Raw genomic sequence first — 27,620 nt, forward strand, 5'->3', positions numbered from 1 at the left:
AAACATCTTACAAAACTCCATCCAACTATATAATATAAAATTTCTGAATATCTGATATACGATTGTCAGGACCGAGACTGTTATGTCAACCAAAGTCGACCCTAGGCAAATACACGCCCAATGCATCATAAAAAACACAGCACACACTTCGTCACAACTCACTCATCTTCTCACTCTCTACTCTAAATCAAGAACACAGCATCACAGTCGTATAATACTTAAGCTTTTCAGCCAAGTCCCCTCTCACGACGTCGTTTCATGGACTTCTCTCATTTCATATTTCTCCAATTCTACTCTCTCATTCCACCATTTTGTTTCTATGCTTCGTCACCCCACTTTGCCGAATCAACGCACATTTGCTTCACTTTTCGCAACTTGCGCTTCTTTATCAAAATTTTACTTTGGGGTTCAGCTTCATTGTGTTGCTTATAAGCTTGGGGTGTGGTGTGATGCTTTTTCGGCGTCTGGGTTGATTAATTTTTATTGTAAAATAAGGGTTTGTGGCAGTGCACGTAAGGTGCTTGATGAAATGCCTAAACGAAATGGGGTGTGTTATTCGACGCTGATTGTTGGGTTTGCGCAGAATATGAGGGCCATTGATGCATTGGGGTGTTTTGGTGAGATGAGGAGGTGGGGTTTGGTTTCTTGTATGTATAGCTTGTCGGGTGTTTTACGCGCTGTTGGGGAGGTTGCGGCGGCTGAGCAATGTAGGATGATTCATGGGCATTGTGTTGTTAGTGGGCTTGGGTGGAATGTGGTTGTGGGGACTGCGCTGGTTGATGGATATGGGAAATGTGGACTTATTGTTGAGGCGAGGGGGGTTTTTAATGAGTTGTTGGGAGATATGAGTATTATCGGGTGGAATGCTATGATGTCGGGTTATGCACAACAAGGGGATAAGGATTTAGTGGTGGAGCTTTTTGGGTTAATGGAGGGAAATGAGATTGTGCCGGATGAATATACGTTTTTAGCGATCTTGACTGCTTTTAGCAATGCGGGTTTGGCGAATGCGGTTAAGTATTGGTTTGAGAAGATGATATTGGATTATGGATTGGAACCGTGGATAGAGCATTACACTTGTTTAATTGGTGTGTTAGGTAGAGTTGGACGGATTGCGGATGCAGAGAGGATTGCTTTAACAATGCCTTATGAAGCTGATGCTGCTGTTTGGCGAACATTGTTATCAAGTTGTGCTCACCATGGTGAAGCAGACATGGCTTTAGTGATGAGCAAGCGATTGTTGGAACTTAATATGTATGATGATTCAGCTTATGTCATTGTATCAAATGTGTTAGCAAGTGCAGGAAGGTTGGATGAAGTAAGGGAAGTGCGGAAGTTGATGAAACATAGGAGGGTGTCAAAAGAGGGTGGAAAGAGTTGGATTGAGCTGCCAGGGGAGGTTCATGTTTTCATGGCGGGGGACAAGACACATGTAATGACTAAAGAAATCTACGCCAAGTTGGTGGAATTAAGGGAAGAAATTCTGAAATTAGGGTATGAGCCTGTTATAGACGATACTTTGCCAGAAATGGATAAAGTTGTAAAGAGCGAAGAGCTTTGGTATCATAGCGAGAAGTTGGCACTGGCTTTTGCGCTCGTGAGCGGGGCTGTACCACCTGGAAAGGCTTTAAGGATTGTGAAGAATTTACGAATATGTAGGGATTGTCACATGGCTTTTAAGTATATCAGCATGGTAGTAAATAGGGAGATCATAGTAAGGGATAGTAACCGATATCATAAATTCTTTAATGGTAATTGTAGTTGTGCAGATTTTTGGTAGTTGATGCAAAGAGAAAATGCTCTTCAGGAGCAGATAGTTAAACAGAAGTAGATGTTGATCACTAGACTTCTGGATTTCTTTATGTTGTATTGAATTGCTTCGTCTCATGCTGTTCCAATCAAAGCGGCCCTGAGCAATGGGAGAATTTAGAATTGGTACTGACCTCCATTCCGGTCAATGTATAATCCTTGACATCATTGGTTCATCTGTAGAAGTTTTTGTTTGGCAGTTGGTGCTGCTTTGACTCTACCGAAGGTAATTCATGTCTTCTTTTCTTAAATCAACTTTTTGGTAATTAAATTATCTTTCTTGGCTGCGAAAAAGCTTTTGCGTGGTCTTAAACTCCTTCAATGCTTTCCTTGGTTGTTCCTGATACCATGCTGTTTAATTAATTGAGAATTAATCGGGAATTTTTAAATAAATTGGGGATTTTAGAACACTGCGTCCACGCCTATTAATTTATACATGTTTGTACTTATTTTAGTTTGGAACAATGGCATATTCCAAGTCTTTTGTTGTTTACATGTATTGCCCCACATCTGATGTACACTTTGGAACTGTTTTGCAGCCAAGAGGTCAATAATTAAGCAAGTAGCAATAATTTACAAACCAACCAATCATAAAGTTGCAATAGGAAAAAGATAAGTACAGCAACCAGTGAACACCTTTCCCATTTATACAAGTGTTCAGAGATTACGTAAACCAAAAATTAAATCAACTAATAAACAATAATGATTAATTAATCAACAATGCTTGATTTAAGGACTAATATTCACCTCCTGCAGTGCTTTGATCCCAATTCTCTGCCTTCACTTCTGTATTACATCTTTGATTCTGTGATTATCTTTATAAAATGCAATCCATTTGTCTGTGATCCATAGGATACTAAGCAAGACTGCACAAACAATCACACACATCCAGGAAATCCAAGCCCACCTGGGAATTATACCATCAGCAGCACCACTGGTGTAGTAAACAGCCATTGCATACACGAAGATTGGTCCAAGAATCCCTCTGACAACGGTATAGAATGCGTAGAACAGGGGAGACAGGAACTCGTGCAGTCTTCTAGCAGCAGGAACGTCGGATTTTCTGTATCCAGCAATGCTCCATGTGTTCTGACAGGCGCTGGTGATCTCCGCGAGGATAAGGAGGATGAGGATCGGGACTGAACCATGACGAACCACGAATCTGCACGTCGTGAAGACGTAGAGAGTGGCCAGGTGATGAGCAATGAAGAGAGCATCACTCGGGAAGAAGACCATGTAGTGTGAAAGGTCAATGACAAAGTAGGCAATGCTGAAGTCCAGGACCATGTTCTGGAACTCGGTATTCGGAGAAGTGAAACCAGAGAGGGGGGATGTTGAGTCTGGTAGAATCGCGAAAAGGGCTAGAATAACAGCGGGAGTTCCGTGAGCTAGAGATATGAAGGAGCTTGATGCTTCGGCTCTGTGTTTCGAGTTCCATGAACGGAATAATTTGAAGTAACTGAAGAGATATATGATGAGGAACATGCAGATGAAAGTAGCAAGGGGAGAGCTATAAAGGGTCAACGTCTCTGCTCCTAAACAGTTCTTGATGAAGATATTAAAGATTTTCTCCATCTTTATGCAGAGAGATGAACTTGAAATTGCTAATGATCTGACCAGAGGCTGTCATAATTTATAGCATGACGCCTCTATTTTTTGTTTATTATTTTTTATTTTTTTAATGTCTGAACTGGAATCTAAACTACCACTAATATTCTTTTTATACGTACCTTCTATGCCACATTTAATTCTAATATAATTGATACATTGGTAAAATGAAAAACGTAAACTAAATTATTACACGATTTTTCGTATCTTAGAAAGTTTAGTTTAAATAAATTTGTTTAATCTGAGGCGTGCACGTTTTGATTCCAGATATGCTTCCAGGATATTCTTATCCGTACCGCAACCTTAAAGATGAGTGTACTCAGCGTGGATATTCGCATCCTTGGAAAATTGAAGATGCGTGCATGTGTAGTGTACTAGTGTATATATTTATAACTAAGATAATGATACACGAATCAAAATACAGCTTTTCTAATGATGTGCAAGTAATCTGCTTGATGTAGACTTTACATATTACAACCCTTGTATGGTGCACAATAACATGTTAACAGCTTAGGCAAGAATTGATTGAAGATCTAACAAAATTTGCTTAATTTTTTCTGTTTCGGTTTTGAAATATTAAAGGGTGTATGCAGCCAAATGTGCCTCATTTGCTTCCACCTTTTAATCTTAATCATATCTGCCAACCGAACAAGCAGCTATAACTTATCCAGGTATAGTTTGGCATTTAGGTAGCGAGACCTTGTCGGAAAGGATCTTACATCACCATTCCTCCATCGATGGTGAGAACCTGCAAGGCAGCACAATGATCGATCACGGGCTATAAGATAAGTGAACATGGAGAACGAAAAGATAAAAGCCTCAGTGGGTATACTGTAGTAGTGTAGTGACACAAAAGAGGAAGGAAGCAACATATGGGAACAAATATCATGTTTCAGTTTGCTAATTGCCGAAGTAGTTTAGCTGAAGATTGCTGAATCCAATGGAAATACGGTCATGTTAAATACCTGTCCAGTCATGTAAGCAGCAGCAGGATTAAGAGCTAAGAATTCAACCAATCCGGCCACTTCTTCTGGTTGTCCATACCTTCCTGGATATTGTAGTACAAGAAAATGGTTAGCAGTGACTCTATATGAACTTCATGATGCTATCTACTAAAACCCAAATGATACGCCAGCACATTCTACACACATCTGACATACATATAATATTTTAAACATTCTCCACATATCTGACCCATGCATAATAATATGTTAAAACATTCTCATTCTTTAATATACCAGTATACTACAGCAAATGCTGTCAACATAGCCCAGACATATTTAACATGGACACATTTCTACGAATAGGTGAACCTGCAGCATTTTGCAGAAAGGGACATTGGTTCCATTAAGCTCTACCAATGACTGAAATATAAGTGCAATTATTTACACTAAATGACCAGAATGATAACCGTGCCTTAAAGGCATAAACTTGAGAAATAAATATTATGCTACTGCATTTGTTTATATCTCACCCAAGGGAATGGTTCCCAATATCTTTTTCTCAATGTCTTCCCCAAGCTTAGCAGTCATATCAGATGCAATAAATCCTGGAGCCACTGCGTTGACCTGAGGTACGAAAAGCCATATAAGATAATTTCACTGACTAGCATCAATCAACAATTGCATCTAATTGTCTCTTCCTTGTATCGAAATACTTGTGGACAACTCACATTAATGTTTCTGCTTGAATATTCCTTTGCCACAGCCTTAGTGAAACCAATAACCCCTGCTTTTGCAGCACTGTAATTTGCTTGTCCAGCATTGCCAACAAGACCAACAACAGATGCTATATTTATGATCCTCCCCTGAAAGATAACAGTTCATTCTAAACCAAAGTTTAACTTGATCCTTGTTTTACATACGCAAAAAAGGGTCTATCATATGAAGATTGTGTCAAATGCAGAAGCTACACAATCAAAGGTCAAATCAACAATTCACTGTTCCACATTTTAGAAAACTTCGCCATCTTTGTTTACACCATAGGTCAGCTAAAAGCAGAAGACTAAAAGACTGGGAGAGGTAGTAGTGTATACCTTCCTCTTCTTCATCATTATTTTGGCTGCTGCCTGCAAAAAAATATTTAATCAGATAGATATAAGGAACTCATTTGTTCCTGAAAGTTTTTCAAATATTTGCCAACAAACCTGTGTGCAGATGAACACACCCGTCAGATTCAGATCAATCACCTCCTGCCATTGAACAGTCTTCATTCTCATCAACAATCCATCCCTAGTAATACCTGAAATATATTACTATACATTAACCATCACATTATTTACAGGCAAACATGTCATGGGGGAGGGCGAGCAATATCTAACCGGCATTGTTTATTAGCACATCAACAGTTCCCCATGCATCAACTGCCTGCAGATACGATATTGTAACATTAACAGAGATCTTTTAAATTAAACAATGAACAGAGAGCAATATCCTCACAGTTTTTATCATTGACTCGACATCTGCTTCTTTCGAGACATCTCCCCCAAAAGTAAGAGCTTGGCCACCAGAAGCTTCTATCTGAAATATAATAGCATTAACAACTAGTAAAGAAACTTAAAAGAATTTAACTTCTGGTGTTTCTAATTAGTAAAAATATCGAAAGATATACATATTTTGAGTAGTCACCTCTTTACAAACTTCTTCTGCCTCTTTTGATGACCTAGCATAATTAACTAGAACCTGCTCAAAACATGCACAGTTAAACTAGTACTATCTGATTACTTTATAACTGTAAGATAGAAGTTATACATTTTCACTATGATCAAATAGACAACATAGAGTAAGAAAGGAATATGCACATCAGCGTAAACATTTAAAATGCAATATTGGCGAGGAAATCTGACCTTACAACCAGCTTTCCCCAAAGCCAGAGCAATAGCCTTGCCAATACCTCTAGATGCTCCCGTTACGACAACAACAGGAGCTTCCACAGTTTTTGTACCTTCAACACTTGCTTGCTCAATTGTTGCAACCTGGGCTCTTACACCTGCATGAGTTTTAATTTGATATAACACAGCATTTCAAAAGTTCGTAAGGTTGACTCTCGATAAGTATATATGCAGCTAAAATTAACTGGTTATGGATGAAAGTAAATTTATTGTACAGCTTTCCTGCTATTATCAGATTATAACAGTTCAAAGCATTAAACTTCAGCTTCTGCTGCAATACTACTATTCATATCAACTGTTTAACAAAATTTGTTGATTCGGAATCTCGAATTATATATTTCTGTAAAAATAGCTAGCCTAAACATTGTGAAGACCAACCTTCAGCAACCACGCCAAACGGTAGCATCCAGTAGTTACTAACAGCAAAATACCAAGAAAATCTTTAAACCTATATGCATTGTAGTCATATAATTCAGCATTCTAAAGGTACTATAATATTGGTCCTAGCTTTGTAAGCAAATCCAGTCAAGTCAACCCTAACCGAGCTATGCCTGCTCAACAAAAATTTTCCGAGCTCAAGGTCATGGTAAAGCTGGCACATTCAAGATATGTTGATCACAAACCAAGCTTCAAGACTGACATTGTATATTCGTTTAGTCTTTCATATTTCGTATACTACATTATTACTAAAAAGTTTATCTACTAGTTAACCAACAAAACTGTTTACAAATATACATATAAATTCAATCGAATCATTTAAGTTTCGAACTTCTAACAAGCTTCTAGCCATCTCTTTTATTTTTCGAGACTAGTTTTTATCGAATCGAACATTAATATCATTCCGAGCACAATTTCAGCTCAAATTAATCCTCTACACTAATACATAACCACCACAACCAATAACAGCATTACGAGAGTAAATGCAATTAAAAATTACAGTAAAAAGTTGAGATAAATTAATTTCACCTGACGAAGCAAAAGAGCTGGTGAATCTACATTCCGTACTAAAGCTTTGCTGATTGTGCAGCTGAACAGAAGTTCCAAAACGACGTAGCTTCGGTTCGCCGGAGAGACGAGAAGTAATTCCGGTGGATTTGAAAGCGACGACGGCTGATCCGGCAATTGAAGCCGCCATTTGGAGTCTCCGGCCGGCGAATATCGAATTAAACGGAAGAGAAATACGACCGATTGTGGATGTCGCCACAGATATGTGCAATGTGTTGTATGTATCTGTATGTATAATTTGGTCTGGAGAATATGAAGAGTGTGATGAATTGATGATATTGATATGAACAAAGCAAGAAATAAAGTGATCTCGTTTCAACAGCTTACTGGAGTGTGATAGCGGCCCACGGGCCTAGTACGAATCCAAGCTGCGCAGGCTTAATTTTAAGCCCAAACGAGATTTTGTGCAATATTTTTTTTCTTACATTACGATTTTTCAAGTGTTCAATTATAAAAAATTAAAGAAATAACTGAAAGATTAATAATTTGCTCTAAAAATAATTTATTTGTTTGGTAATTTATTTGGTATTTGCATATTTTAAGTTATAATATAAAATTAATAATATTTTAAATGAGACTTGACAGTTTTCCGCAAAAGCTAAAATACAGTTTTTTGCAAAAATAATAATAAAAATTATTGCGATACCAATTGATTAAAGTATCACTTCTGATCCCAGTAGAATGCCAATTGAAAGTCTGAAATAAAGCTCAGTAGCAGGTTTTTCATGCTTTGCATTAGTTAATCTTTTCCAAAGATGGTAAATGCTACAGTAATTCTAGTTCTAGATTACACAAAACTAGTTTAAATGGAACTTGCACTGCTTCCTCTTTGTCTTTTTCGAGAGCTTGCCATTCTTGTTCGAACCTGCAAATTTTTGAATCTCCTCATCGTCGTCTCCGCCTCGTCTTCTTTTGTTCCCTCCTTCCTCCTTAATTTTCTGTAGGTAATCCCAGAAAAGAGTTTTACAGGATGACCTCTTAATAAGAAATGCATATTCTTCTTCTTGCAAATAGAACTGAAAACTAAAGATATTTTTGTAAATAAAATGAGAATGAGGAACAACGGTTTCCCAAACATGCAGACAATAACTGGCATCTGATCTTTGTACATTAACAACATGAATCTATCAAAATTTGTCACTGTCGCAAGTAGACGAGAACTATTACCTGTATGGATATTCTTTTGGCTTCAGAGACACGCTCCGATAGTAAAAGGACTTCTTCCTCCTGAGCTTCAAATTCAGGTAATTTCTTGCCTGGAAGACAAATGTCAGCCATAAAATACAGAAAACTATAGTAGACCTACTAGCATTAAACAAGCTACCCACGTATAAGATCTTCTATCTTTATAAACCACTCCAACTCATACTGATTCACCAAAGAGATTGCAACACCTGATCGTCCAGCACGAGCAGTTCTTACCACTCGATGTATATAATCCTACAATTGATTGCATTATTAAATTCTGTTGATCTTTTGGAAAAAATGGCATTTCTTAACAAAAAAACCTTCAGAATTATTCTTCAAATCTTTCACCTCGGAGTTTGTTGGGATATCATAATTAATAACCACATCTACAGAAGGAATATCAAGTCCTCTACTAGCAACATCAGTGCAGATGAGAATATTACACTCCCCAGCCTTGAACTTGTTTAAAGATCCAAGTCTTTTTTCCTTTTAAACAAATCAAAATAAACTGTATTAGTTATGTTATGTCCAAGTCAAAATAAATTGCATCAGTTATTCAGTTCATGTTAATGTTATATTACTACAAAGACAAAGGAAATTTAAATTCATATCCCTAAGATGTTCCTACACCCCACTTACAAAAGAAAGAGTGCGCAAAGAAAGAAAGAGAAAACAGTTGGAATCGCACAGGTTTTTATAATAAAATATAAAATATACCTGAGTCATTTGCCCACTAATTGGAATTGCTCTAAAACCGAGATTCCGTGAAACTAAAGCCAAGAATCGTGTTGCTCCGCATGTGCGAGTAAAAACCATTGATGTGGACCCAGACATTTCATTCAGAATGTAGATAAGATAGCAGTCCTGTAAATAATCAGTTCATTAGAAGTTTAGATCAAAATTTTAGTCCTAACAATGATATTGTACAAAAAACTTGTTAAATAATCTAATAGTAATGATAAACAGAAAAGATAATTATTCAGGGCCTTATTCCCCAGCAGATATAGATACATATACCGGAAAGTGAAGCCACAATAGATGTACGGACAATAAGTCCACGCCTAAAAGTGCAGGCTCATTGTTAACAATACCAGAAGCAGACTAGTAATTTCCTTTATTTACTTACTGTACTTCAGCTAAATGAACAATAAAGTCTCTCTCATTAGTGTGTACAAGAAAACACACACACAAAACGCACGTGTATATATAATATATATTGCATAATTTAGCACAGTATACATGCATATATACGGCGTGTGGGTGTTTGGGGTATTAAATCTACTTTTGAGTAATAATAGCGGTTTGGACTCAGTAAGCTAATTTTGGAAAAGCTATTTGGAGGAGTTTTTCAATTAGAGGTTTGTCATGCGTCTACTTAAAATACAAACAACTAATTTAACAGCTATTTACCAAACAGTTTTATTCAAAACAGCTAATTCAATCAGCTAGTCAAAACAGCTGACGTTATCCGCTAACCGCTAATTGCCAAACAGGGCCTAAGATTCAGCAACAATTGTAAATAAGGTGTATTGAGTGAAAAAAAACCTTGTACTTGGCAGGAATAAGCCGATACTGCTGCTTCAGTGTATCAACAGTGGAATACTTGGATGCAGCTTCAATCTACAAGTTCGGACTTGATTTAGTAGGTTATAAACATACAACCTTTTAAAGAAGAAAGTTTTAAAGAGAAATCACCACACCTGCACTGGATTTCTTAGACAGGCCCTTTGGAGCTTCTCAACCTGCAAACACATAGTAATATCTTAAAAAACATCAGATATTTAACCTTAAGTCATTTTATGCCGGCGCAATACTTCATAACTGTAACATATTTTTTCCAGATAGGTTAGAACGCAAATAAACCAACACAATTACAATGCAAGCAATCCCATTCCTTAGAATATATCAGATACAACTCAATTCACCTAAAATTAGAACAAAATTCTGATGAACGAACAAATGTTCAAGACAGATATTAAATTCATATTTGATTCCAAAATATTACACCAGAGTAAACAAATCTTACATATATTCATAGCCTATAGCTCGCCGACCAAGGAATAATAGGTCACCACAATAAATTCCCCTGTATAAACTTGAGAAGACACAAAACCCAATCTTTTCCCATCTTTGATTTATAAATAAGACATTCAGCAAGACCTTACAAATAGCTATTAAAGTTTTAGAGTCTAAAAGGTTATAGAAACTACACAAAACTGAACCTGCATCTCTTACCCTTAGAACCCAGTGGAGCAAGCTCTCTTAAAGAATAGGCGCTTAAATACCCGGGTATATGCTCAAATCTCATCACAAAAACTGCTTCTCTAATCTCTAGTCTGCTAGACACTTACTCCAATATACCAAGAATAGTAGAATACTATGAAAAGAAGATTATATAATCTATGTCCAAATATTTTTTGCACCCAAAGAGCATTACCAACTTGTTCGCCTCCTCCTAGGCTGACAAAAACATTTATGCTCCTTCCGAAAATTAGAAGCTCAGCATATTTGGTTCAGGAGAGATATTATTAACTAGCAAGTCACTAGTTACCACCCTGCATCTGAATTCTGAAGAAAGTAACCAAAGTCTCAAGCCAACTTCCTAATCATATACACCACAAATTACCAGGCACTGTAATCAAATAAGACAGCACCGCCTGGAAAGAAACCCCAACTAAACCGCTCCTAACAAGCACCAAAATTAAAGGGAAATTTTCATTGGTACCTTTGTGCTTTTGGCTTTCCAAATGATGCCATTTCGCACTTTTGACTTATAAGTGGTCCCCTTGTATTTTATGTTTCATATATATATATATATATATATATATATATATATATATATATATATATATCATACCATTCTGTTACAAAACTTTAGTTAAACGTTAAAACATAAGGGTAGCACACGTAAAAGTCAAAATATATTGGTATTTATTGGAATAGTTGATAGTACAAGGGTATCATAAAGAATAATCTTTCAAACACTTTCTCAAGTTTTGAACTATGTTTTGTTCAAATATTTTGATGATAACATTTTTAAATGTATTATATTGTTACGATTGCTGAAAGTGTAAAAAAAAATGAAGATTTAAAATCACTTATAAAGTCATTTACAGAAAATTTTAACGTTTATTTAACTATTAGGTAACAGAATGGCAAGATACGTGAAACTCAAAATATAAGAGTGCCACTCGTAAGTCAAAAATAAAAAAGACACCATCTGTAAAGTCAAAAGTAGAAGAGTACCGTTGAGAATACCCCAAAATTGAATGGAATTTTTAAATAATATTTCATTTAGAAGTAGGATACAGCCCGCATGTCGGACAGATATTAAGGAATTAGCTATGATATCCACATATAAGACAGAAAATAAGTTCTAAAGCTTGCAGACAACTAATATTTTTAAGAGCAGTTTGAGTACAGCAAGTACGAACTTTATTTGTCATAGTAGCAGAGTACAAGTATGTTTTTCGCTCCCGAGGTATAGCACTCAGAATATCATCTAACACTTTTTCAAAATCCTCGTTAAGTAACCTGTCTGCCTCGTCTAACACCTGAAAACAAGCACGGGCAAAAATAAAGTACACGTGAAACAATATAGTTCAATAAAATTGCATTGATAAGCATATATCTTTTGTGATATCATGTGTTCACTAAGAGATTCATGCCATTCGCCCAAGTAATTTGAGGACAGCTAGATCTTAGACTGTAATTCAATATCTTTAGAAGTCTCCGTAGATGATGTAATAATGAAAGAACCATTAGTAATAACAGGCACCAAGTAAAGAAGAGAGGAGGGAACATATGTACAAGGCAAGATTTCCATCAGAGTTTTTTCTCTATTATGCACAAACTCTTAACAGTTTATTTTATTAAACACATGATAGCATGATACACTTAAAACAATTCAAAACGGTGATGGGTGTGGCAGTGAAAAGCGTATTTTGATATCTTTCTACGTATCATCATCTCACTGCATGGTCCACAAGATTTAACTAGTGGCCTAGGAATCCTAGAGGGATACAGTATTAGCAAGAATTGCTAACTAAAATGAAATAATTTCTTGAAAAACAACTTGATCATGATCTTGCACTTCTTATAAAATACCTCACTTGCAAATTTCATTAAATAAAATCAAATAAATTAGTGTCACACTGAATTAAATTGCTGGATACGAGAGATTGTTACCAGGTATTTTACTGTACGAAGTGAGAACCCTTTCGTGTTGGACAGGTGATCAACAAGGCGTCCAGGAGTTGCAACCTGCAATGAAGAATAAATGTGGGGCATAAGTGATATCATAAACTATACTATATCATCATTTCTGCATACCTATTGCAGTGATCTTTTGCATATCCTTGATTTCTCAAGCACATTTAAGTATTTCTGATTTACTAAGACTTCGACACTAATGAAAAAAAATAGTATTTGAAGAGATTCCACATTTCATAAGTTATCGGTCATTGAAAATTAAAATAATTTATACACAGGAAAAAATCATCAAGACACCTGCTTGTGGTAGTAATATTAAAGAGTTTACTACTTTATAGATTGTATCTGTAGAATTACATTATCCTCGCCTGGCCATCAGGCCTTATTAGCCCAACGATAAGTGTATTCTTAATGTGCGAAGCACTTATGGACACCAAAGGTGTAAGAAAAGTATATGAATGCAAATATTGTGGGTTTAATCCACATAGAAGACAATGCCATATTTAATTTGACCCTCAAATAGCTTATTGAGGAATCATGGGGTATCACATGCTTTTAGTAGCAAATCAATCCCACAGCATCACTTAAAGATTTTTAAAACGGCTGATATAAGATGTGGTAAGAAAATAAGATCCACAATAGTAGGTAATATTACAATACCTTAAAAACCTAAGTTACTTATAAAAAGTACGTGATCCTCTCCTGAACTTTAAATAATATGCAGATTGCAGAAGATGCATTAGAACATTACAACATCATCCTAAAGATTGCACAGAAGTACAACCAACTAACATACAGTTGAGCACATGATGCTTAAGCTACATCCACAGCATGTCCTTTGTAACAATTAAATTTTTTTTTCTTCCTTTTTATTAAGATGATACAGTGAGCAGTTGCCCAATTGACATGTTCCAATTAGGCGAAGAATTACGCTACAACTTGAACACTTACAATAATGTGTGGTCGCTTTCCAAGGGAAATGCTCTGTTGCACTTGATCCACCCCTCCAACAAGCTGCGCCATTTAAAATGCAATTAACTAGTAAGACCTTTTAGCTTCATATTTTAAAAAATAACTGCAGATGGTTATATGTAAGAGTGACATAGCCATAAAAAGTGAGCAGGTGATGAAAGCCCTGGCTAGAGAGGATGACAGAGTCACACATTATCACTAATATTGCCTATTACTAACTCGGGCATATAATAAATGGCCAAAAAAACAAACAACAAGCTTGCACATGCCATGCATAAATCCAAGGCTCACCACAGTGCACTTTACACCAATACCGGATCCCAATGCTTGAAACTGCTCAGCAATCTGGATGGCAAGTTCCCTGGGATTGAAGGGCACAATATATAGAGAGCGTCGAGGATATTAATTAATCAACAAATAACATAACATACCTGGTTGGTGAAAGCACACAAGCGTAGAAGGCTTGTGGATTTTCTAGAAGAGATTGAAGGATGGGAATTGCAAAAGCTCCGGTCTTCCCAGACCCAGTTTGGGCAATCCCAATCAGGTCCTTTCCTAAAAATCAAATTGAGTCAGGACAATTTTTTATCAATCTAATTATCTCAAATTTTCCATAACATAGGCATACCTTCAAAAGCATGAGCAAGTACTAAAGCCTGGATCTTGGAAGGAGTTCTCCAACCAAGATTATCGCAAGCCTCAAGCAATTGCTCACATACTCCAAGCTCCTTAAACGACCTCACCTCTTTCTCGTCTTCCATATTCATGTCCCTGTCGAAAACACAACTGTTAAACTAGTATAAACTTCAAATCAAACAACATAAACACCCCCAAAAATACTACTCCCTCCGTCCCATTTTAACTGCTTTTGACTTTTTTACACGTATTTTAAGGTGTTAAAAAAATCACATCTAATCATAATTATTCTCTGTGAAATTTATATCAAATAAAAGTTTAGAATCTAAACTTTTATTTGATATAAGAATTGAAGTTTTTTATTTAGCGTAGATATTACTTTTTTACACCTCAATATACGTGTTAAAAAGTCAAACATCAGTTAAAATGGGACAGAGGGAGTAAGATATTAATCGAAAACTATCATTCTTGTTTAACTAATCTAACCCTTTCATATTGCGATTAGTTACTTGAGTTTTAGGCTACGGGTAATTAAACAGGGCCTGCAATTTTCGCCATCGAACCTGTTTGAGATATGGTTCTTCAGTTCTTGTGTGCTCGTGCTTTATATGCGTGTGTATGTCTGATTGTGTTACACAAACGTTGAATACAATCATAGTAATAGGCGATATTAGTGATAATAGTAATATGTACTATTAATCATTCAACAAAATCCCTCACTGAGCCTCTGTTTGCATAACTCAAACCCCAAGCCCATTTGATTATTAGTTCTGACTTCTGAGGTTTCTATCAAATATCCTGAGTTCTGGATATAAGTAGGATTCTACGATAGGACGCCGGCAGATTTGGAGTGATAGATATCTAAGTCACAGACAAATGTTACCGTCAATCCTTGCGCGGGAGAGACGATGGCGGTCCGGGATCAGTATGGAGACGTGTGCCTCAATATGCCTAAAGTTTATTGTGTCTTGATTCAGGGCGTGACGAGGAATTACAATTAGTGCTCGGTAGATACGAGTTTTCTTGAAATTTTCTTTATATAAGATGTAATATTGTACGGCACTAGGGATGGCAACGGATTGGATCGGTTCGGATTTTTGAGATATCCAAATCCAAATCCAAATTATTTTTAAAATCCAAATCCAATCGGGTTTCACATATCAAATCCAAATCCAAATCCATGGGTTTCGGATCGGGTTCGGGTTTGTTCGGGTTTATCCAAAACCTGAATTCCGAAATTTATATAGTATTATAAAAATATTATTTTTGATTTTTTCACCCTTAAATTTCATTATATTTAAAACTAAACTACTTTAATAATAAAGCATTACACATTAATAAAATCTTGAACCGTATTTAATAATTTCTAAACACAAATCTTCACTATATGGAGTATGAATTTTTTATTTTTTTTTAATTTTTTTTTTGCCACGGGAGTATGAAATTTTAAAGTAACTCATTAGTTAAACAAAAAAAGTCAATATAACCCAAGAATATTCACACTCTACCTATATATATATAAACACAATTTAGTAGATTTAAAATTGAAAAAAGTATATTAGTAATACATACACATATACATATACATATACATATATTTGGATTTTTTTTCGGGTTTCGGGTTTGGATCGGATTCGGATTTCGGGTCGGGTTTCGATACGGAATACCTAGTATCCAAATCCAAATCCAAACTCGTTCGGGTCTAAAAATCAAATCCAAATCCAAATCCAAATCCAAAATATCGGGTTCGGTAAGATCCATTCGGGTCGAAACGGTCGGGTATCCATTCGGATCGGTTTTTTCTGCCATCCCTATATGGCACTTTTTTTGCTGAGTTTTCTTTACACATGGTTTTATTCTTGCGGGATATTAACGAGACTCGGTTGGTGGGTTTTTTCGGACATTAAAGACAATATTGTTTAAACGTATCGAGTACTTGCTTACTCTTCGCTTACCTGCTATACTTTTGTCGATGAAAGAAACCCTTTCCATCGGACTTTGTATTTTTGATATTTATTATCAATGGAAATTTATTTTCCTTTTCAAAAAAATAAAATAATAATAGACGTAGCTATCTACTTAAAAGAGTATGATGACTCGAATAGATTGAAAATTATTTCCGGTGACATATTTTTTCTATTTTTTTAATTGACAAGATATTAATAAATTTCAGTCAAAGTTTGGTTAATTTGACCGGCACAAAATTAAAGTTGACAACTAAAAGAGGGGAGGAAGTATTGATTAATATTGTTTTTAACGGGAGGGCGGTTCAAACTTCTAACTAAATTTGTATTAGTATTGTGTTTGATAGGAGGGTCACTTAAACAAATTTTTATATTAATTATAATATTTTTTATTAATGATATATTTAACGTGAAGATGATTCAAAATAATTTTTATAAAATTATAATATTAATTTGCATCGGAATTTATAAAAAATTCACAATACTAATGCGCGGCTTTTATTGGCTTGTTAAAAACTAAAGACCACCGGATATGGATTTGAGATTAAATACACAATTCTTAAACGGGTCGGGCAAGGATCTCAGTTTCAATCAGGAAAATAGACTGGCTGAGTGCTATGGTTCTACCGTTTCCTCCGATTTCCAGTTTTGCTAATGTATGTGATCGCGATACAATGGTACTTCTCTCGATTCATTTATAAAATGTTGAAGGTTCCAACTGTTTAATATCATGCATTATGATTAAAGTTACATGCATGTAAGATGTTTGAACCTGTTCTGCGGTTTAGTTATTTATGAATCATTAATCATTAGTAGTCTAGTAGCCTTGGACTGGCAAGAATCGATCATATTTCTGTTCTAAGACCATTCTTGTACGCTCATGTTTCAAAAAATAGTAGTTTAGTTCCGGTGTTTGTTTGAGCAGTTGTATTAACTTCAGTTGTGTTATTGCTTTTCAGTTTTCTAGAAGTAACAATAGAAATGGAGTTATTCTTATATATAATTTGTTCTATTCAACTGTGTATCTTTGTGATTCGACAAATTTAGTCAAGGTTGGTTATAATTTTTTTTAAACCCTTGAATGCATTGCTCCAACCATCCAGAACCCTTAAAATAAAATTATAACCAACCTCTTCACAAACTAGTCAAGTCCTGGCATGTAATTTTCAGGGTTGACGTGATCGTCTATAAGTGCACTAATTTAGTGCCCAGTAATTCGGCAGTCACTCTCGCCAGTGTTAAACTATCATCACTGGAGGAATACTCGTGTAAGCGTAGACTTTGAAGTAGTCCTTGAGTTAGTAGAAAGAAATTGCAGCTAAATTACTAAGAATTGCAAGTAAGATATTATATACAATTACATTGACAAATTGACAACCCTTCTGAGTTTATTATCGCAGCTACACTGTTTAATACATGTTCTTGCATTTATATACATGATTCAGAGTATAATCTTCATTGTGCATTTTTCATAAACTTTACCTGCCGCTTATTATTGATATAATTGTTTCTCATAATGGCCTCAGTTAACATCCCTCGAATCCTCCCTCATGTATTAGTCAGTTTGGTAATCTTTATTCTGTGCATGGAAATGATATCATCATCCGGATTAGGATCTGTGTTTGAGAATTCCAGTGAGATAGTGAAGACAAGGTGTATTGAGAAAGAGAAGAAAGCCCTGGTCGAGATCAGAAGGGGTCTTGCAGACACATTTGGTACTCTTTCGTCGTGGGGAAGCTCGGTAGATTGCTGCCAGTGGAGGCGCGTTGTGTGTGACAATAACACTGGTCATGTTACCCAGCTACATCTTTCCGCTATTGATTTTCCTCCTCCTGAAAAGTTTAGAGATAATTCATTTTCCTGGATACGATCCAGTAGGATATCTAACATCAGTAGTTCACTGCTTGATTTAAAGACTCTGAACTACCTGGATCTCCATGCTAATGATTTTGGAGGACTTCCCATCCCGAAAGTCATTGGCTCTTTAACAGATTTAGTTTATCTTGATCTTTCGCGAGCTAATTTTGGAAAAACAATTCCAGATGAGCTTAGAAATCTCTCCAAATTAAATCATCTAGACCTCACGTTTAATTCTTTCGATACAAGTACCATTCCAGAGTTCATTTCTTCTTTCACCAGCTTGACATACCTCGGTCTTGCTGGAAACCATTTTTCAGGAGAGATTCCACGTCAGTTTGGTAATCTTTCCAAATTGCAGCAGCTTAATCTCGGCGACACTGATGTTCTAGGTGGTGGCATATTTGGTTGGTTGTTTAATCTATCTTCTCTGGTCCACCTCGACTTGAATGGTATCAGTATTGGCACCTCCAATGATTGGGTAAGATTATTTCACAGTTTCCCAATGATGTCGGTTCTTCTTTTAGATCATTGCAATCTAACTAGCAGCGGAGCTAATAGATCTTCCTTCCCAACTAATTTGTCTTCTAATATTTCTACCCTTTCTCTTCATCAAAATTTCATCGATTTGTCAATTTTTGGTTGGCTTTCCAACTCCAGTAGCAGTCTTGTAAATCTAGGCCTTAGTTACAACCGTCTGAAAGGTAAAATCCCAGAGTTTTTGTCAAATTTCACTTCAATTTCCAGTATTGATCTTTCTAATAATCAGCTTCATGGTGTAGTTCCATATTCCTTTCGAAATCTATCCGGTTTGAAATTTGTAGATTTCAGTTCTAACAATCTCACTGGAAATCTTCAAGATCTTTTGAATGTGTTTGCAGAGGATAATTTACAAACATTGTTCATACATGAAAACCAGCTTACTGGGTCTTTACCTGATATCACAAGATTTACATCCCTCAGGACATTGCGTGTTGCTTCCAACAAGTTGAATGGATATCTGCCAAAACATTTTAAACAAAATTCTGTTCTAGAATTCCTGGGATTGTCGGATAATTCTCTCACAGGTTTTTTACCTGAATTTACTGGATTTCCATCCTTATTATATTTAAATCTTGAAAACAATAATTTTTTTGGGAGTATTCCAGATTTCACAGGATGTTCATCTTTGCAAAGCTTGTCACTTGGTGGGAACCAACTTACTAAATGGGAAACTCAATCAACAGGACAACTAACCAAGCTTTATAGGCTGGATCTGTCAATGAACTCAATCAGCAGTACAATCTCTGAAAGACACTTGACAAACCTATCCAGTTTACGGGTGATGGATACATCATATAACCCTTTGACATTTGATTTGAGCTCTGAGTGGCTTCCCCCTTTCCAACTTTCTGAACTTTATTTAGCATCATGCAAGTTGGGGCCAAAATTCCCTAGTTGGATTCGAAATCAAAAGGAACTTTACATTATTGATTTCTCAAATAGCCAAATTTCAGATACCATCCCCATGTGGTTTTGGAACGTCTCAAGCACTGTTGATATTTTGAATATCTCTTCTAACAAAATTAGGGGCAAGTTTTCTTCTAAACATTTCAATTTTCTGATCATAGATTTGAGTTCTAATTATTTCGAAGGAGCAGTACCTGTCTTTCCCGCGCGTTGTTTGAAAATTAATCTATCCCAGAATAAGTTTTCAGGAATACTCTTTTCAAGGCCTGTAGTTGAAGTCATGTCTCTGGGCTTTCTTGATCTTTCACATAACTCATTGTCTGATTCGCTTCCTAATACTTGGGGATATTTTAAAGATCTTGTGTTTCTTAATTTAGGATATAATAATTTTGGGGGTAGAATTCCTACGTCTATGGGTGATCTGGTTTTTCTGCAAACTTTAATCATACGTAGTAACCATTTATATGGAGAATTGCCCGCGTCTCTGAGAAACTGTACTAAACTGGGTTTTGTAGATTTTGGTTTAAACAAGATATCAGGGAAGATACCTGCATGGATCGGGGATGGCCTACCACAACTGTATGCTCTTATTCTAAGATCCAATCAATTTTACGGAAGCATGCCTTATCAGCTATGCCGTCTCTCAGAACTTCATTTTCTAGACCTTGCCATGAACCGAATATCTGGAACTGTTCCTCGATGCTTTGGTAACCTTACTGCCATGACTAAAAATGAAATTGAAGTCACTGAGCATTACTACAATATATCAAATGGTTTAGCTCCAACATCATCATTTGTTGATACTGCTCTAGCTGGTTGGAAAGGACAGGAGTTTGAGTATGGACGAAACTTCGCTTACCTAAAGATGATAGATCTTTCATCCAATCAATTGACGGGTGAAATTCCCATTGGGATAACAAGACTTCTCGATATCAAAGGATTGAACCTATCAAGAAATAGATTTTATGGAAAAATTCCACTGGATATTGGCCGACTGAAAATGTTAGAAAGTCTTGATCCGTCCATAAACAAATTTTCAGGCAACATTCCTCAAAGTATGTCTGGGTTACATTTTCTAGGGTACTTAGATCTCTCAAGCAACAATTTTTCCGGGAAAATTCCATCAGGAACTCAGCTTCAAGGATTTCTCTCATCCACATATGCGGGGAACTTGGGACTTTGTGGCTCTCCGCTCACAAAAAAATGTGAGGATGAGCCAGGTGATGAAGTTCACCCTACTTCTATCGAAACTGAGATTGATGATGACGAGATTGAATACAGGAGATGGTTATACATTAGTGCAGCACTTGGTTTCAGCACTACTTTCTGGGGAATATGCGGCAGCGTATTGCTTAACAGGCGTTGGAGGCATGCATATTTCTTATTCCTAAATTACTTGAAGGATCAACTTTATTTGATCATTGTTTTGCGCATTCCCCGAATGCGAAGGTAAGGCATTTGATTAAAGTAATTGGCATCACAGGGTCCTGCAATATTTCTTTGCTGCTATGATGATTTAATTAAAACTATTTAAGTGTTTTAGTATCAATTAACTTGCGGAAAGATTAACAATTTGCAGCTAAGATATGGCACTATGGTTAACACGAGTAATAGTTCTACATACAAGCTATTAGATGATCCTTTTGTCCTAATGCACAGAATTACATTCCCTGCTTTAAGTAGAAATATAAAAAAAAAATGAATGATTGAGCTTTGTAAAAAATAGTATTAATAGACTTTCTAAATTTAGACAAAAATTACATTTAAGAAGTTTGAACCTATTCTGCACTTCAGCTGTTTATATCCAAATCCCATTATTAATTATTTGATGACCTACAAAATTATCTGATAGTAAATGTACACTCATGTTTTGGTATCACCCTGCAGAGTGCAGATGGAACTAAAGTGACAAGGACGTAATTCACCAGAATTGGGTCAATGATGGCGCTGGAGAGCTGTCTGATCAGAGCCATAACGCGTGTGATATTCATTGGTAGTCTTAGCTCTTAGTTTGCGAAATGTGTTATTTACAAGAACCAACTATATTCCAGTTGTTTGCTTAGTCTTGTACTCATAGTGTAGGTAGTGATTGTTTGAGCTGTTGCATTAAGTTGTGTAATTTTAGTTTGTTAGAATAATATTCCAAATGAAGCTGTTCTCTTCATCTGCATATCTTGAACCTTGAAATTCTACTAGTTTGTATACTGTTTCTTTTTCTGTTTCCAGATAAATTCTTACCTTTTGCTTAATGTTAGCTATAACTTGATTTGTTCTGTGGAGCACTCTTAAATTCTGGAGTAGAAGCATGGAGCACTCTCAAATTGAATTCCCTCAAAATTATATTGATGATCACAGTGAAGCATTTTGACACCTGCAGGCTGCAACTGCAATTAAGCCGATGTAGCACTGCAGTCGATGATTATTTTATCTTCCATTTCTTGTCAATATTTACTCATTTATTCGAGTGTGTGCCTGTGTGTACTTTGAGTGCTCGAACAACATGCTCATCACAGAGATATTAATGTCGATGAAATGAGTATAAATGTAAATCTGAATCTAGAAACTTTACTCCAGATAAAACATAAAAGATAAAGTACTCTTGTGGAGCTCTATTATTCAAAATATGACGGCTAATGAGACGAGCATAGTACATATACTCCGTAAAAGAGAGCGAGAGAGATATTATAGACCTAAATGTCCAGAGATATTACTAACTGAAATGTTGCTGGAGTATCTTATTTGATTCCGGGCATAAACCAGATGAGTTAGTTTTTAAATTAAAAAGATGCCAAGTTGGTATTTAAGAAACATTTATGTCCAAAATTAGAGACATCCATAAAATTTGAACTAGTGTTCCTTGTTCAGTGCAGTATTTAGAAAGTAAAAGCGATGTAAGCGTCAAGGAATAGCTGAATACACTTGTGGAGTATATTCCAAATGCAATTGACCAAAAAATTGGCATATTCCATTTGTTTTACCACATAAATAATGCTAAATGCACATGTATTGTTTGCCAATTCGTTCTTCTTGCTTATGTCATCTCAAATACGTAACGAAACAAGAAAAGGAAATTCAATATAATTAATATAATTATATGCATATTATTAGTTAAAGTTAATATCATGGATATTCCTATTTCTCTAGAATATTTAAGAATAGATTTAAAAGGAAAAAATATTTCAAAATTTATTTTTGTTTGATAATTATGAGGCAAAAACATAAATTTAAAATTATAAAAAACTTAAAAACATAAATGAAGTGGATTGATAGTTTTCAATAAAGCTAAGGAGATAAATCTCGGCATATATATACTAGTCTCTCTCCATCTCTCTCTCGATCTCTCTCCCTGATACAACGGACTTTGTGTATTTCTTCAAATTCTATATCCTGTATAATTTGATCGCTGATCGCTTATAATCGAATCAATTCAATTCACGCAAAGATAAATACCGGAGTTATATTTTAATTGAATAGGAAATCTGGTGAAGACATTTATTAGGTGAGGTGAAGATGAGGATGATGTTTGGTGAGTTGACGACGACGGCGGGGATGTCGCCGCCGCCTCCTCCGCCTGAGTCACCGTCGTCCGCCTCCGCCGGCGTCTTCGGGAATTATGCTCTCATCTCCGCTCTTCTAGCCTTCGCCCTCGCTCAATTCTTCAAGCTATTCACCTCTTGGTAATCTCGCCCTCCCTCCTCTCTCTCTCTCTATGTGTATATGTTTATGTATAGACACCTAGCTAAAAATGCATGAATTGTTGCAATTGACATCCCTCTGTTTAATTCATTACCTAAACTTCTCATTATCTGATCAAACATTTCAATTTGATATACACAGCGGTACAAATAATGTCGCAGGATCGAATAATATATAGAAATATTTCTTTGTGTTCTTTTAAGTCGGTTCGTAGCTCGTTTGTTTATTGCGAAAGTTATTAATTCACAAATTGACTGTCTTATTTGTAATTGTATATTACTGAATTGTTGCTCTAGGTTTTAGCCTGCAGATGTCTATCTCCACTGCTCTTGGGTATAATAATATTTCCGAATGAAGTTATAACTTCATAAGTTACCTATCATTATTTTACTAGTGTTCTCACTTCTCAATATAAGTTTAGGTGTGTGCTTTAGCTATAAAATTTAATTGAGACTTTATGAGTAGAATACTATATTATTTCATTGTAAGTCTTAAACATTTGTAGATATTCAGGTACAAAGAGAAACGATGGGATCTGAAGCAACTTGTTGGATCTGGCGGGATGCCATCATCCCATTCGGCAACTGTAGCTGCTCTTGCTGCAGCTGTTGGATACCATGATGGTGCCGAGGGATCTTTATTTGCAGTTGCATTGGTTCTAGCATGTGTCGTATGTCCTTTATCTTAATAATGTTCTGGAAGTTATCTAGTTTATCTGTTTTAGTCCAAGATATGATTGCACATATTTGATTGATGCTCCGTACTTGAAACCAGTGGTGGAGGGACTAAGGAGCAAGAGGGACACATAGTGGATTTAGAAATTTCACAAGTTCTATTAGTTTGATTACTCTTGTATAGCAGGATTTCTTTTCCCCCCTCTGCTTTTGGTTTTAGCTTTGTTGTCCTTAAAAAGTATTTTACTAGGATTATATTTTTTACTTTAAATCTTAAGTTGAATAATCAGATTATGATGTTTTAGAGAAAACTCTAAAAAATTATTGCATTATGGATTGTGATTTTTATTTCCCAAGTTTCCTGTGTTTTGCTCTAAATAATTTTTTCATGCAGAATTAAGATGATAGAAATTATATTGTATAATTCCATTTTGTAATTGTTTTTTAAATTTAACTTCTTGGACCATTATCTGTTATCTCCTATTTGCTCTTCTTTTTCAACAAAATATATTAGAATGATAAAGCAATACATAGTCATTAGTCCGTGGTTTAACAAATTAATATAATAGAAGATCTGAAATCAAATCACTAAAATCATGCATACAATATGCTACATACTTCTGCTATGAAAAGAAGCTTTTGGATTCCTACCTGACCTGAATATATTTTTATTCGTTATAGTGATGCACTTGAGATTTCTTATGTGGAAATTTTTTTGGCAGGTGATGTATGATGCAACTGGTATTAGATTACAAGCAGGACGCCAAGCTGAGGTATTCCAGCTTCTAGATCTGTCTATATTTAATTCATGGGGGTCAAGTTATAATCCTTAACAAATAAAATCAAGGATAAAATTAGAATGTAAAGAATCAAAAAATTGTGCATTAATATTATTAACTTACAGTTAGTAATTCACCTGTACTTGACAACTTGTTGCTTCATTAGCAAGCGTTGATTTTTAATATTACCTTCCGCACAGTAATGATACAAAGAAGAGTAAATGCCTGGGTAATGTTTTGCATAGTTTGGACCTTTTTTTGCCTTTGTTAAAGATAATTTTTTGATGAATGAATGTCTGTTAACACAGCTATAGTATCATACTAACACTTGTCGCTTATTAAGTTTCTTATCTGCAAATAAAAAGCATAGAAAATTCTCATGAGCTCCGGTGCCTCCTTAGGTTCTAATTGTATATTCTGATTGCATTCACATGCGTCTATATGCGTGCGATGCCATGCAATTTTAGATCGACTGGAGATGCAAAAGCACTTCAAACGTGAATTTAGAACTTTTAAATGGCTGATTTAATGTTGGAGGCAACTTCTTTTACTAATATTAATGAAATAAAGCATCTGGAGGAGATATTATGCATCTGTTTCACAGACATTCAAATGTTTTATTTAGGTGCTAAATCAAATTGTATATGAACTTCCGGCGGAGCATCCTTTGGCTGAGAGCAGGCCTCTGCGTGAGCTTCTAGGCCACACCCCTCCTCAGGTTTACTTGCAGTTTCTTATTGTTCTAATTTTTTAAATCTCATGATGAATGATAATGACATGTATAAATGTACTAGAATTTTTTTATTGTAATCACCCTGCACGCACACAACAACTTCATCTGCTTATGATAGGTCAGGTGTCCCTTCACAACTCTTGACCCCTTGCTAAGCAGTCTAATGCAGGTCACGGTGCTATTTCACAGCCTTGCCCAGCCACTCCCCCCCCCCCCCCCCCCCCCCCCTTCCCCCCTCCCCTCTCTCCTTCCTCTTTTTCTTTCGGCCATTAATTGGAATGCATTCCCATTTCTCGCTTTAATGAACCTCTCTTGAGTTTTTACCATCTAGATAATTATGCAGCAATTCAGTAAACTAGTTACTTACCTGTTTTGCACACGTACTGAATGCTGCACTTGAAGTATCTCGATGAGGATTGTTGGATCAACTCAGCTAAGAATTTTTTCAGAATTAATTTTGTGAAGGAGAAAATAATAAAAGAAGCATATAACACAAAAAGTGATAACATAACTTCGGGGCTGCTTACCATAACAAGACAACTTTGGAACTAATTAACTGGTGTGGCGAAGTGATAACCATACTTGTTGCCAAAGACATTTTGTTTGTCATTTGAAAAGTTGTGTAAGGTGTTGATCTTTAGTTCGACTTATTTTGTCTGGTAAAGAAAGTTACTGTGCAACACTACTATAGCTTCATAGTTATTCGGTGCGTGATATTAATGTTTGTCTTTGCTGAAACTGATTTTACAGGTTATTGCTGGTGGTTTGCTGGGTATAATCACCGCAACATTTGTTCATTTGTTGACAAGCTTGTAGTCGAGTTTTGAACCTTTTCAAGTCGTCTTTATCCTGTGGGTTTGGAATTGTGCTAGTATGTTGTAAATTTGACATTTAAGTGATGTCTGTGTATGTGAAGACACTGTCCCAAGTTAGTTAGCATAGAGCAGTGTTCAATTTTTCACAAACTCAAATTTGTCTTGTACTTATTAGTTGCATGACCGCAGTATAGAAATTTTAATGAAATATTCATTCATTTGGCACATGATGGTGCAAAATGTTTCCTATAATGATTTTTTTTCCGAATAAGAGAAATTTTTATTAAATCAATGAAATATCTGGTAAAATTGTCGCTAACAAAATTTATGAAAAACAACTCGACTACCAATCCTATCTTGAAAAAAGGAAAGTTATTGAGTTCGGAAGTCATCTAGCAAAGATATGATCTACTTTATTTTGCCTGCTTTCGAATAAAACAACTCGACTACCAATCCTATCTTGAAAAAACAAAATACTATAATGCTTTATGATGTCTATCAACTCCACAGTTTCATTATCTCTAATTGATAAGATAAGGAACGGAATAAAGAAAATCATTTCAAAATTTTACGAATAATTTACTTATATAAACAATGATTATGTACATTTTCTGACTAATACAATCATTTTTCTCTTTCTCAAAAAGTAAAAGTGCTTTGGAGTTACGCTGATCCTGCAAGGTTATATTTGCAGCAAAAGCACTTACCTTCGTGATCATAATTTGGTTGTGTTGTTTGTAAGTGTAGATAAGGAAAAGTATATACAATGCTGAACACATGAAATGTGTGAAGTGTATATATAGCGAGATGAGGGGTGGGCTTCATAATGGTGCTTACACATGCAGTTTTTGTTTAACGCTGTACTTGTACTAACAAATGACGCGTGTTACGAATACTTAGAAATAAAAGCGAGGAACTATATCGGCCATCCAATTCTATGCCTAGTGGCTAGTCATCAAGATTCAAGTCGAGCGCAACTGCGGCCAACATGTTTATGTCATATCTTTATCCAGTTACTCATTATTTATCTTTTATGTATTAGGCATTTCTTTTTTATATCAAGCATTTTTATTCATTACTTTGATGGATCACAAATTTATGATATACGGAAAATTGTTTAATATCTTAATAAAATCAATAAGGATGGTTACAAATATATTTCTTGAAAAAATATTTGAAATATCATATTTTTGAAATTACTCTTTGTATTTAGTTATTTTTGTTATGCCTATTCTATAATGGATCAATAAGGATGTCTTTTTTCTCTCTTCAAGTTTGAAAACTCCCGCTTAAACAAAATTAGAATCAACATCTTTGATTTATGTCCCTGTTT

General features: G+C 35.6%; 6 protein-coding genes across 10 annotated transcripts; 3 read left to right on the forward strand and 3 right to left on the reverse strand.

Moving 5' to 3' along the window:
* Positions 1–319: 319 nt before the first annotated feature.
* On the forward strand, positions 320–1,780 carry LOC108197087 (pentatricopeptide repeat-containing protein At4g33170). Its single transcript, XM_017364578.2, has one exon. The coding sequence runs from the start codon at positions 320–322 to the stop codon at positions 1,778–1,780; it is 1,461 nt and encodes a 486-aa protein (XP_017220067.2).
* A 601-nt stretch (positions 1,781–2,381) lies between these two features.
* On the reverse strand, positions 2,382–3,435 carry LOC108197088 (TLC domain-containing protein At5g14285). The gene has a single exon (XM_017364579.2). The coding sequence runs from the start codon at positions 3,382–3,384 to the stop codon at positions 2,590–2,592; it is 795 nt and encodes a 264-aa protein (XP_017220068.1). The 5' UTR covers positions 3,385–3,435; the 3' UTR covers positions 2,382–2,589.
* Positions 3,436–3,822: 387 nt separating this feature from the next.
* LOC108197291 (3-oxoacyl-[acyl-carrier-protein] reductase 4) lies at positions 3,823–7,659 on the reverse strand. Its single transcript, XM_017364868.2, has 11 exons — positions 7,274–7,659; positions 6,263–6,405; positions 6,045–6,098; positions 5,856–5,936; positions 5,738–5,783; positions 5,564–5,658; positions 5,453–5,485; positions 5,090–5,224; positions 4,892–4,985; positions 4,383–4,465; positions 3,823–4,165 (listed from the first exon to the last, which is right to left on the reverse strand). Exons 1-11 carry the CDS (start codon positions 7,440–7,442, stop codon positions 4,133–4,135), a joined length of 966 nt encoding a protein of 321 aa, XP_017220357.1. The 5' UTR covers positions 7,443–7,659; the 3' UTR covers positions 3,823–4,132.
* Positions 7,660–7,991: 332 nt separating this feature from the next.
* On the reverse strand, positions 7,992–15,331 carry LOC108197841 (DEAD-box ATP-dependent RNA helicase 10). 5 transcript variants are annotated; one of them, XM_064082437.1, is made up of 14 exons: positions 15,204–15,331; positions 14,313–14,455; positions 14,116–14,239; positions 13,976–14,045; positions 13,664–13,726; positions 12,689–12,763; positions 11,935–12,054; positions 10,201–10,242; positions 10,046–10,120; positions 9,218–9,364; positions 8,849–8,986; positions 8,707–8,752; positions 8,480–8,568; positions 7,992–8,328 (listed from the first exon to the last, which is right to left on the reverse strand). In XM_064082437.1, exons 2-14 carry the CDS (start codon positions 14,449–14,451, stop codon positions 8,110–8,112), a joined length of 1,347 nt encoding a protein of 448 aa, XP_063938507.1. In that variant the 5' UTR covers positions 14,452–14,455; positions 15,204–15,331; the 3' UTR covers positions 7,992–8,109. The 5 variants fall into 5 exon arrangements, with proteins under 5 accessions (XP_063938507.1, XP_017221046.1, XP_063938509.1 ...); XM_017365557.2 differs by having other exon boundaries at positions 8,641–8,752; positions 15,204–15,323; XM_064082439.1 differs by having other exon boundaries at positions 7,992–8,250; positions 15,204–15,322.
* Positions 15,332–17,559: 2,228 nt separating this feature from the next.
* LOC108198599 (receptor-like protein EIX1) lies at positions 17,560–21,754 on the forward strand. Its single transcript, XM_017366349.2, has 2 exons — positions 17,560–21,039; positions 21,478–21,754. Exons 1-2 carry the CDS (start codon positions 17,801–17,803, stop codon positions 21,497–21,499), a joined length of 3,261 nt encoding a protein of 1,086 aa, XP_017221838.2. The 5' UTR covers positions 17,560–17,800; the 3' UTR covers positions 21,500–21,754.
* Positions 21,755–22,874: 1,120 nt separating this feature from the next.
* On the forward strand, positions 22,875–26,512 carry LOC108198618 (uncharacterized). Its single transcript, XM_017366379.2, has 5 exons — positions 22,875–23,267; positions 23,800–23,956; positions 24,683–24,733; positions 25,365–25,457; positions 26,223–26,512. Exons 1-5 carry the CDS (start codon positions 23,101–23,103, stop codon positions 26,286–26,288), a joined length of 534 nt encoding a protein of 177 aa, XP_017221868.1. The 5' UTR covers positions 22,875–23,100; the 3' UTR covers positions 26,289–26,512.
* Positions 26,513–27,620: the final 1,108 nt, after the last annotated feature.

This window comes from Daucus carota, chromosome 8, assembly GCF_001625215.2.
Source record: "Daucus carota subsp. sativus chromosome 8, DH1 v3.0, whole genome shotgun sequence".
NCBI classification, from domain to species: domain Eukaryota; kingdom Viridiplantae; phylum Streptophyta; class Magnoliopsida; order Apiales; family Apiaceae; genus Daucus; species Daucus carota.

Bases quoted from the DNA above. Each gene is read 5' to 3' on its own strand.
- LOC108197087 (XM_017364578.2), top strand. From the start codon at position 320: ATGCTTCGTCACCCCACTTTGCCGAATCAACGCACATTTGCTTCACTT.
- LOC108197088 (XM_017364579.2), bottom strand. From the start codon at position 3,384: ATGGAGAAAATCTTTAATATCTTCATCAAGAACTGTTTAGGAGCAGAG.
- LOC108197291 (XM_017364868.2), bottom strand. From the start codon at position 7,442: ATGGCGGCTTCAATTGCCGGATCAGCCGTCGTCGCTTTCAAATCCACC. The intron at 6,406-7,273 runs GTGAAATTAATT...AAACTCATGCAG, and splicing joins CAGCTCTTTTGCTTCGTCAG to GTGTAAGAGCCCAGGTTGCA. The intron at 4,986-5,089 runs GTGAGTTGTCCA...TTCGTACCTCAG, and splicing joins ATTCAAGCAGAAACATTAAT to GTCAACGCAGTGGCTCCAGG.
- LOC108197841 (XM_017365557.2), bottom strand. From the start codon at position 14,451: ATGAATATGGAAGACGAGAAAGAGGTGAGGTCGTTTAAGGAGCTTGGA. The intron at 14,240-14,312 runs GTATGCCTATGT...TTTGATTTTTAG, and splicing joins ACTTGCTCATGCTTTTGAAG to GAAAGGACCTGATTGGGATT. The intron at 14,046-14,115 runs GTATGTTATGTT...CTTCAATCCCAG, and splicing joins TGTGTGCTTTCACCAACCAG to GGAACTTGCCATCCAGATTG.
- LOC108198599 (XM_017366349.2), top strand. From the start codon at position 17,801: ATGGCCTCAGTTAACATCCCTCGAATCCTCCCTCATGTATTAGTCAGT. The intron at 21,040-21,477 runs GTAAGGCATTTG...ATCACCCTGCAG, and splicing joins CGCATTCCCCGAATGCGAAG to AGTGCAGATGGAACTAAAGT.
- LOC108198618 (XM_017366379.2), top strand. From the start codon at position 23,101: ATGAGGATGATGTTTGGTGAGTTGACGACGACGGCGGGGATGTCGCCG. The intron at 23,268-23,799 runs GTAATCTCGCCC...GTAGATATTCAG, and splicing joins TTCAAGCTATTCACCTCTTG to GTACAAAGAGAAACGATGGG. The intron at 24,734-25,364 runs GTATTCCAGCTT...TGTTTTATTTAG, and splicing joins AAGCAGGACGCCAAGCTGAG to GTGCTAAATCAAATTGTATA.